We start from the raw sequence: 10,113 nt of genomic DNA on the forward strand, positions 1-10,113 counted from the left end.
GTGCCTTATATTCTAGGATGGGGCGAAACGCTGGGAATTCCTTTCCCTGCTAGGCTGAGAGCCGTCCCCGCAGCCTATCCTATGAAGCCTGGGCCCACTAGAAAGGCGCAGGGAGGCGCAGCCGCCTGGCCACCTGGCACATGGCCGATCCCCCCGCCGAAGTGCCAAGGATTCGCGGAAGCCCGTCCGGCTGGGAGCAGCCGGTCCACGGGGACCCCAGCTTGTGGGGATGCTGGGGCGAGCCCAAAAGCTTCTTCCCTACCCCGCCCGTCGCCAGCCTATTCAACGCCGCCCCGCCTAGCCGGTCGCAGGTCCCTAGCGCCACGCAGCCCCACCTTCCACCCTGCTACCGGGCGCGGTCACGTGAGGCGGGCCCGTGGAGCCAATGAGCGGCTCGCTCGGAATGGAAGGGATTGTCTGACCCCCGTGACGACACAAAGCTGGCTCGGAGCGCGCTGCTCTTCCGCCCCGCCTCGGGCCGGGCCAGCTCGCCTCCTCTCCGCCCACCCGCCCTTGCGCAGCCAATCCGGAGGCGGGAAGTGCTCGGGCCCGGACGTTCGGGCGGGGCAGTGTGGCGGCCCGGCGGGGCAGGGAGTGGGCCAGCTGGGGGCCTGGGGCCGCACTCCGGGGAGTTAAGCCGGGCGGTCTGGAAGGAGTGCCGGGTGGTGCCGCCGCCGCTGCAGCGGCCGCCTCCTCGTCGGGAAGAAGCGTCTCCTCCCCTGCGTGCCCGGTTCGTATTCCCTGCTCCCGGCCCCCAGCCACCGGGTCCGGAATCCTCCGCTACCCGCCCAAAGTTGTGAGGGGGTTGCCCGGTGCGCGTGGGGGAGAGGCGGCCGCAGGCGTGCGAAGGGCGGGCCGGCGGCGGCCGGGGCGGGGGAGGGACGAGCCCCGGAGCGCTAGGTGCGCGCGGGGGCGTCGGGGCTGCGGGCGGGCGTGGCGGCGCCGAGGGGCAGCCGCGGGCTCGGGGTAGGGGGCGGGCCGGCCGCGACCGCTGTCAGCGCCGCGGCGCCGTGGGGACCTGCGGGAGGGCTAGCTCTGGGGAGGTGCGGCGCCGACGGCGTGGCGTCTCTGCCTGAGGGTCCCCCGTATGCACCGCGGGGTCCGGGGTGACCCTACGGCAGCCTGCCGCGCGGCCGACCCCTGCCTTAGGCTTCTGGACCGAAGCCGGCGCAGCGTGGGCCGGGCGGGCTGCGCAGCGGGTGGAGGATGCCGCGGGCCAGTGGGCTCCGCGTCCGGGCTGGATGGAAGGGCCGGTCCCGGGGCGCACCTCTACTCGCTGCTGGGTCCCCGCCGCCTCGGGCGGCGTCCCTGACTCTCCTGCGGGGTGGGTTGGTTTGGTTGGTTTCCTTCTTCTCCCCACCCCTTTCTCCCTGCTCCATCCTTCCCCCTTCCCCCCCCGCCCTCCCAGCCCCATTCCCGGGGCAGGAGCGAGAGCTCGCCCCTCCTCCGTGCCCGCCTCCCCCGCCTCCTCTAATGAGCATCTCTGCCTTGCTTTCAATGGGCCGGTGCTGCTGTCGCTGCTGCTGTCCGCGCGGGTTGTGGATGTTGTCGGCTCCGTGTTGTGATGACAGGAGAATGTGTGTGTGTCCCGGGCCCAGACGAATTGGTAGGTATTCACTTAACTACCTGCGTTGGGTACCCAGGAAGGATGGTGACTGCTCTTGTGTGTGGATGGTTTTAGGTGGGTCGCCGTGGAATTAAGGGGTGAGGTAGGTAGAAAAAGGGGACAAAGGGGTCCTGGACCCGGATAGCTTTGATACCTTCGTGAGTGCAATTTTCAGGTAGGGACAAAGGAAACGAATCAAACAAGTGCTGGCTTGGGGCTTCGGGTCTTCTGAGGGAAATCGCTTTCTTCATTCTTGTAGAGATGACGGGAGCTGTGAAATGGCTAGGCATTTCCAGAAAACGCTGAGAAACTGAAAAGTCTTTATACAGGATGTTTAATGCAATTGGATTACATAAACTGAGGTTCTGACACATTTAATGACTAGTATAGCTTTTTTTTTTTTTTCTCCCTGTTTACACCAAAAGCTTTGAAAGCTGAAGAGCTCCGGAGTCGGTGCAGTATTAACAGCATTTTCTAATTAATATGGTCCCTGAGTTTATTGAATGAAGTGGAACCCTTTCTTGGCACAGGCTCTGCCCAGCACATCAGTAAGAATGGATGGGTCTCTCTCCTGTTTCGATTGCAGTGCATCTTTTCTTATTAGTCATTGGTAAAATGGGCCAAGCTGGCCCAGGACTAAGATGCTGCATATAAGGTGACTGAGTCTGGATCATGGGATGGGAACTTCTCAGTGAAATTGTGGTCAGAAATCACTTGAAAATATGACACTGCTCCAGTTTACCAACACTGTACCTTGTTGCTGTTCTTACTTGTCTAATCAAGAGCTTTCTACTTCATTAATTTAGCGAGTTTGTCGGCAAAAGTTTTGATTTTGTGGGGTTTTGTTGTTGAATCACAGGATATTCAGAAAGATACCCTGAGTTTTTGAATCCTCACTTATGGTTTAAAAAAGCATTTGGAAGTACTCTGACTTCCAAGGCTATCTGATCTGATGGAGAGAATATATCCTGTACTGGTGGTGATAGAACACTTATTAATCACAGAGCAGGGTTTTCATTTCTCTTAGAGAATTCCATATTCTCTAAGAATTTGTCTTTTGAAGGCATGTTGGGAGTTGGGGAATTGGGATGCAGTCTCAGTCCATATGCTAAGCTCTTGAATAACTGAAAGATACAGTTGATAAATTCCACTCTGCTTTTTTTTTTTTAATCTCGAGAACTTTTGCCTTGCGGGAAAAATGTATTACCTGAGTATTTGAGTGCTTGCTGTTTGAATTTATGTATTATTCAGAGCATCTGCTGCATGAATCCGTACTTTTGCCACAATATTTCATTCATTTTGCAATCAACTACAAAAGCAGAAAAATTGTCAAAACAAAGTATTTAAGGAAAGTGCAGGTTCCTTGGGCTTGTTATTCCTTGATTAGACATCACATAACCAAATGCTATTACGCCATCTACCAAACCCCCCTTGCAAACACATACACACATACGCACACACACAAAGTAGTACTTTGATTCAGTCTACATTCCGTGCGGAAACATTTCTTCTTCCTGTAAAAGTCTTAAACTTTAAAATAGCACGAATACAAACTTATCTAAAGTTATAGAGAAAAGTTTTCTTAAGATGGGCATCTGTTTATATTTTTAATAATAGAAAATCTTTATACAAAGCATGAAATGAATTAATGTGCTTTCTGCATGCAAATCTGACGAGACATGGTTTATGTCTGGAAGCCAGTGTCATGTGGCCCAACATTGGAGCACATCTCCTGGCTCAATCATGTATCCTTAACCTTTGGATGACTTTCAGGTATATAGTTTGAAGTGCAGTTATTTAAGTGGTTAGTCTTGATAGATTCCTTTTCTTCTGGAATTTCTATTTTTCATTATTGCATTTCAGAATGCTTATTTAGTTATTGATCTTATTTCCAAAATTCTAATCATTACCTTCTGTTGCCTATGCTTATCTTCAGTTTCTTAAACAAGTCCCTCCTTAAATAGCACATTTAAAATAATGGTACTTTCTATCATTTGCAAAAGGGGTTCTGTATGCCTGGCTTATGCAGTCCTTATTACTGAAGCAAACAAGAATCAGTTATTATTCAGTGTTATTTTCTCTGCTCTCCCACATCCCACTTTCACTTCTCCAATTTCTTGTCGAAGGAGGGTACCTGAAAGTAGTGTAACTTAGAGCTAACAATCTCTGTGGTATTTGTACATTTTTTTTTTTACCTGTAATGGGTTCAAACTTAAGAAGGAAATGTTGACATTAAGACTCAGATGGTTTTTGGCATTATTTTTTGTTTACTGCATGTGTTTCCTTATTTAAAGTGTTTCTGGGTTGCCTGGGTGGCTCGTTCGGTTAGGTGTCCGACTCTTGATCTCAGCTCAGGTCTTGGTCTCAGGGTTCTGAGTTCAAGCCCCATGTTGGGTTCCATGGTGGGCATGGAGCCAACATAAAAAAGAAATAATAAAAGTATTTCTAAAGTCTGTTTCAAGTTATAGGGGAAATGAATTTTTTGAAGCAATGCTTCAAGAATTCAGGGGAAATAATATGTTAGAAGGAAGAGAGGTTTTTTTTCTTGCATGAATTATTTGGATTAATGATACACATTCATAAAATTTTCTAGATAAATGTTTGGCAAAATATTTTCAGTGTCATATAGTATTACAGTTTTTATTCTTGATTTATATGTGTACTTTTTTTATACAAACCTTAGACTATTATTTCACTATTCGTTAACTGCTTTCTGAAGGCAAATGGGTACTTTTTTTTTTTTAATGTAAGAGGAAATATTTTTCTAGGGATTGAATTTTACTTGGGATTCAGAATGGATGAAAATAGTATTTCTATAGCTTTCCCTTATGGTTGATTAGCAGGAGAAAATGCTAGCAAGTAAATTAAATTCCAGAACTGAGAGCATTTACATTACTAAGGAAGTCTTAGAGCTATTAGTATACTTAAACCTTTTTTTTTTTATCACAAAAGGTACAGTAAATTAAACAATGAAAAACTGAAACCGGCATTTGATTTCAAAGCCTCACTTCAGCTAACACTTATAAAAGCATAGAATCCCAGAAGAGGCCTTCAATAGCATCTGCTTCTGTGTGTTCACTTACAACCTAGGGAAGTGAGGCCCAAAGAGTTAAGCTGACATTTCTAGGGTTATTAGGCAGGTTGGCGGCAGACCTGTGTTCCTAAGCTCACCAAATTGGCGCAGTGGTCTAGAGAAACGTAGTTTGCAAGACCGTCCACTGGGGTGCAGGAAGGGAATACTGGAATTCCTATTTTTATTCATTATGTAAAATTTTTTCTATATGTTACAATGAACATTATATTAACACAGTGGTGTATGTATATAACTTACAAAATAATTCATGAATGTGTATACACACACACACACACACACACATATATCTGTAAGGGATGCATTCTAACACCTTTTTGGTGATAGCCATGTGTAATCAAATGTTAACAATTGACTACAAGTCTAGAAACGGGATTTTCATTACTGGGAGGAGTCCCTGTACAGTATGGGAGATCCAGGGCCTTCTTGAGGCTAGAGAGGGAGGAGGGTGATTGGCCAGGTAGACTGCCACTGCATATGTTATATAATCTTCATCTCCTCGGCTGTTCCCAGCCACATCTATTGTACGTTCTGTACAGTCTGTGCGGCACAAAGAAATATGAGGAAAAGAGAAGAGGGAGAGCTAGGCTGCAGTCCTGGCTCCACGAGTGACGGAGAAGTGTGCTCAGCAGAATACACCCTGTAGAAATGGTACATGGTCGGCGTATAAAATACAGCGCTTCCGAGCACAGGGCTTAGCATGTAGATTCACCTGCTGAATATTTGTTATAAAAGCGAGGCTAGGTGAAGTGATGTGAAATGTAACCGCTCCCTTTCTGTGTGTCTGTGTAATTGCTGTCTAGGAATCCCCGTCAGGAGCTCCAGCCTGCCGCTGTTCTCTGATGCCATGCCAGCCCCGACACAACTGTTTTTCCCTCTGATCCGGAACTGCGAGCTGAGCAGGATCTATGGCACTGCGTGTTACTGCCACCACAGACATCTGTGCTGCTCGTCCCCGTACCTGGCGCAGAGCCGCCTGAGATACGCGCCGCACCCGGCGTACGCTACCTTCTGCCGGCCCAAGGAGGGCTGGTGGCAGTACACGCAAGGAAGGAGGTACGCGTCCACGCCGCAGAAATTTTACCTCACCCCTCCACAGGTCAACAGCATCCTGAAAGCTAACGAGTACAGTTTCAAAGTGCCAGAATTCGATGGCAAAAACGTCAGCTCTGTCCTTGGGTTTGACAGCAATCAGCTGCCTGCAAATGCCCCCATCGAGGACCGGAGAAGTGCAGCCACCTGCTTGCAGACCAGAGGGATGCTTTTGGGGGTTTTCGACGGCCATGCAGGCTGCGCTTGTTCCCAGGCGGTCAGTGAGAGACTCTTTTATTATATCGCCGTCTCTCTGTTACCCCATGAGACTTTGCTAGAGATTGAAAATGCAGTAGAGAGCGGTCGGGCGCTGCTGCCCATTCTCCAGTGGCACAAGCACCCCAATGACTACTTCAGCAAGGAGGCCTCCAAATTGTATTTCAACAGCTTGAGGACTTACTGGCAAGAACTTATAGACCTCAACACCGGGGAGTCTACGGATATCGATGTCAAGGAGGCTTTAATTAACGCTTTTAAGAGGCTTGACAATGACATCTCTTTGGAGGCTCAAGTTGGTGATCCCAATTCTTTCCTCAACTACCTGGTGCTTCGAGTGGCATTTTCTGGGGCCACCGCTTGTGTGGCCCACGTGGATGGTGTTGACCTTCATGTGGCCAATACCGGCGATAGCAGAGCCATGCTGGGTGTGCAGGAAGAGGATGGCTCTTGGTCAGCAGTCACTCTCTCTAATGACCACAACGCTCAGAATGAGAGAGAACTGGAACGGCTGAAATTGGAACACCCAAAGAATGAGGCCAAGAGTGTGGTGAAGCAGGATCGGCTGCTTGGCTTGCTGATGCCTTTTAGGGCTTTTGGAGACGTAAAGTTCAAATGGAGCATCGACCTTCAAAAGAGGGTGATAGAATCAGGCCCAGACCAGTTGAATGACAATGAATATACCAAGTTTATCCCTCCTAATTATTACACGCCTCCTTATCTCACTGCTGAGCCAGAGGTAACTTACCACCGATTAAGGCCACAGGATAAGTTTCTGGTGTTGGCTACTGATGGGCTGTGGGAGACGATGCATAGGCAGGATGTGGTTAGGATTGTGGGTGAGTACCTGACGGGCATGCATCACCAACAGCCAATAGCTGTTGGCGGCTACAAGGTGACTCTAGGACAGATGCATGGCCTTTTAACAGAAAGGAGAGCCAAGATGTCGTCAGTATTCGAGGACCAGAATGCAGCAACCCATCTCATTCGTCACGCAGTGGGCAACAACGAGTTTGGGACTGTTGATCACGAGCGCCTCTCCAAAATGCTTAGTCTCCCTGAGGAGCTTGCTCGGATGTACAGAGACGACATTACAATCATTGTGGTTCAGTTCAATTCTCATGTTGTAGGGGCATATCAAAACCAAGAATAGTGAGTGGATCTTACCCTGGCCGTTCCCAAATGAAATAGATGTCAAGAGCAGATAGATTTGTAAAAGATACTAAGATAATAAACATTTCCAGTGGGTCATTCTAAGCATTTACCCATTTGGTAACTCTAGCTGGTCAAGTACTCCAAATTGACTTTGCAGCCGGGTGGAAGGATCATGGGAGTCTCCTTCTGCCTAGCCCGGACCTCACGGCACCTGCACTCGTGGCAAGTCAGTTCCTCGTTGCAAATGTCTTGTGACATTGGCTTCTTTTATCAGTCTGAGAAAATCAAGATGACCTGGCAAGTAGGATCTTGAATAGGCCCAATGCCAGGATCTTGCTGGGCGTATTCTCTTGGTAAAAGGGAAGAAACATTACTGTTCAACCTGCAGACCCTTTTTGTCACTAAAATTACACTGTACATGAGAATGTTCATTTACTGCATGATTTCCTAGATATACAATCTGTGCATTATTCATAAAAATTTATTTTAGCCTGAAGTGGTTTTCAAACCCAGTACTTTAAGCCATAAATGACTGAGAACCAAGCAATCTGAATTTGTGTTTGTGATTATTTGACTGGAATGCTTCCTAAATGGAAAAACAAACTCTGCTCCCTTCCCCACCCCTGGTTACCTAACGTAATCGAGATATTTTCTGCTTTGCCACACACTTGAAGACGACAGTGTTTTTGGTTTCGTCCACTCTTATACTGATGTTAAAAAAAGATTTTGTTTAGTTTGTAGTAATGAAATGATTTCATTTCATTTAGTGTGAAATAAAAAGATCCAGAATAAAAAGAAGAGACTGTTCAGTTCTTGTCATTTGTAGCCACCAACACAGTCAGGCTTATCTTGTAATCCCCAAAGACTTGGCATGCTGTGTGTGGTGGGTAGACTGCTGCCAGGAAATCATACTCCCCATTCAGTAGTGATAAGAATGTTCCCCACTTTTGGAATTTCAAGGCTGACATAAATAAAAGAAGTTTAAATATCAAATTGGGGAGTAAGGTTTAATACTACTTTTGGGTGTTGAGGCTGGGGAGGGAGTTTTTGTTTTTCCCCATGTAGACATAGGTCTACGTTTAAGTAGTTAAAATATTTGGTTTAAAAATGACTAAATGCTTTAAACATATTGTAGGTTATAAATAGAAATCTTAAGATACATACACGAGAAGTTTTAAAAGGTAACTGTTGTGCATGCCTGATGCTTAATAGATCCCTTAGTAGCATCAAGTGTTGTTTGCAGCCGTCTCTGTAATTATATGCAGTCCCTTCTAATGCTGTATCAAAGTAAATGAAAATAAATATATTCAAATTGGCTTTTTGGGAGCTTATTTGATATGCATCAAATGGCATTTGTCCTGTGTTTAATGGTGATCTGTGTACAGCTGTGCATATATTTTCATCACTTATTCTAGCATCACTGTTAAAAGAATGGCTATGACTATGTTTGATATTCACATAGATTTTAAGACAACACGTGATCAGCTTTCCCTTGTACAATTAGTTGAGGGGTTTTAGGAGTCTTTCCAATTTCTGTAGAATATGAACTAGCTGTTCAAGGACTTCTTCTGGACTGTGGACACTAAAGCAATGTAGAACTGACAGTAAAACTTGTTCCAGCTGAAAAACAGACTCAGGCATATTGTCACTCAGAGCAGCATATAATGTTTGTTTTCTGAGTTGTTCCCCACCCCCCACACCCCACTTTTCCCCTTAATTCAGCTTGGAACTTTTCTTCCAGGCAGCATTTTGGAAGGGGGAAGGCTGTACTATATATTTATTTCTAAATGTTTTGACAGACGTCATCTTTTAATTGAAGTATATGTAGACTGCTGTAGCAATTAAAACCCATTTTCAGGCTACTGTTTTAATTTCTCTTGAACACCACCACTGAAGAGTTCCATGTTATTATATACTTAATAGTCTCATCTCTTTTTAGTACAGTATATATAAATTCAGTTTCCAGTGGTCACAATCAAAATAGTAATTATTGCACAAGAAACTTGGTCTGCAGTCCAAAAGCTGGTCTACTCTCTAGAAATGAAAACGCAGTGTGGAGTTGACATTGTGGAAATAAAAATAATTGGATGTTAGAAATTTGTACTATCATCTAAAAGCAGTTGTGATTTTATTGTAATTGGTTGTCACTGTGATGTGATATTTAGAATTAAAGTGGAGAACACATGTAAACTTTCATAGTATTTAGCCTTAAACTTTTTTTTATTATGGAACCTCTCTAACGTGCATCAACCTCTGTATTTATATTTAATCAGTGGCTCATGATATTTATAATACGCCCTTAACTAAGTGGAATGGTGGTATGTTTCACAGTACTTGGTGAAAAACCTGTGTCTTATAAAAGATGTATCTGTACGAAGACATGTGAAAAGTTTATATTATTGGTCACAGAAATGCCCACAGTGAATTAAAGCTTCATATCTGCTTTCTGAATGGCCTGTGTTGGTTTTTAATAGTAGTAAGATTTATTAGATGTTTTACGACAGTAGTTACACTTAACTTTAGAATCCAGTAGATAATTAGTACTTAAAAAAAAAAAACCACATATAATTTACATTTAATAAAATGCACAGATTTTAAATATATTGTTTGGGATTTGGTGACCACAACCCCAAAAAAGATACACAACTTTTCCGTAACGGAAAATTCCCTCTGCCCCTTTCCAGTTCATCCTTCAACAGGTAACTATTGTTCTGACTTCTACCACCGTAGGTTAGTAGTGTTGCTTATTCTAGAAATTCACATAAATGAAATCATATAATATGTACTCTTGTTCAGTTTTTTGAGATTCATTTATGTTGTTGAGCGTATTCATAGTCTCTTACCAAGGAACATTCTATCATATGAATATATCACAATTTATCCATTGTTGATGGACATTATCAGCTCCTCCCTGTCCTCTTCTAAAGCCAACTTTTAGATAAGCAATTGTCAG

General features: G+C 45.2%; 1 protein-coding gene across 5 annotated transcripts; it reads left to right on the plus strand.

The window, feature by feature from the left end:
* The first annotated feature begins 556 nt into the window (after positions 1-556).
* Positions 557-9,611, plus strand: PDP1 (pyruvate dehydrogenase phosphatase catalytic subunit 1). 5 transcript variants are annotated; one of them, XM_081816245.1, is made up of 4 exons: positions 557-730; positions 1,572-1,606; positions 2,032-2,154; positions 5,501-9,611. In XM_081816245.1, exon 4 carries the CDS (start codon positions 5,545-5,547, stop codon positions 7,156-7,158), a length of 1,614 nt encoding a protein of 537 aa, XP_081672371.1. In that variant the 5' UTR covers positions 557-730; positions 1,572-1,606; positions 2,032-2,154; positions 5,501-5,544; the 3' UTR covers positions 7,159-9,611. The 5 variants fall into 5 exon arrangements, with proteins under 5 accessions (XP_081672371.1, XP_030896833.1, XP_030896834.1 ...); XM_031040973.2 differs by lacking the exon at positions 2,032-2,154 and having other exon boundaries at positions 558-730; XM_081816244.1 differs by lacking the exons at positions 557-730; positions 2,032-2,154 and adding an exon at positions 885-900.
* The last annotated feature ends 502 nt before the right edge of the window (positions 9,612-10,113 follow it).

The sequence above is a fragment of the Leptonychotes weddellii genome, chromosome 4 (assembly GCF_054177405.1).
Source record: "Leptonychotes weddellii isolate Sample4059 chromosome 4, ASM5417740v2, whole genome shotgun sequence".
Taxonomy (NCBI): domain Eukaryota; kingdom Metazoa; phylum Chordata; class Mammalia; order Carnivora; family Phocidae; genus Leptonychotes; species Leptonychotes weddellii.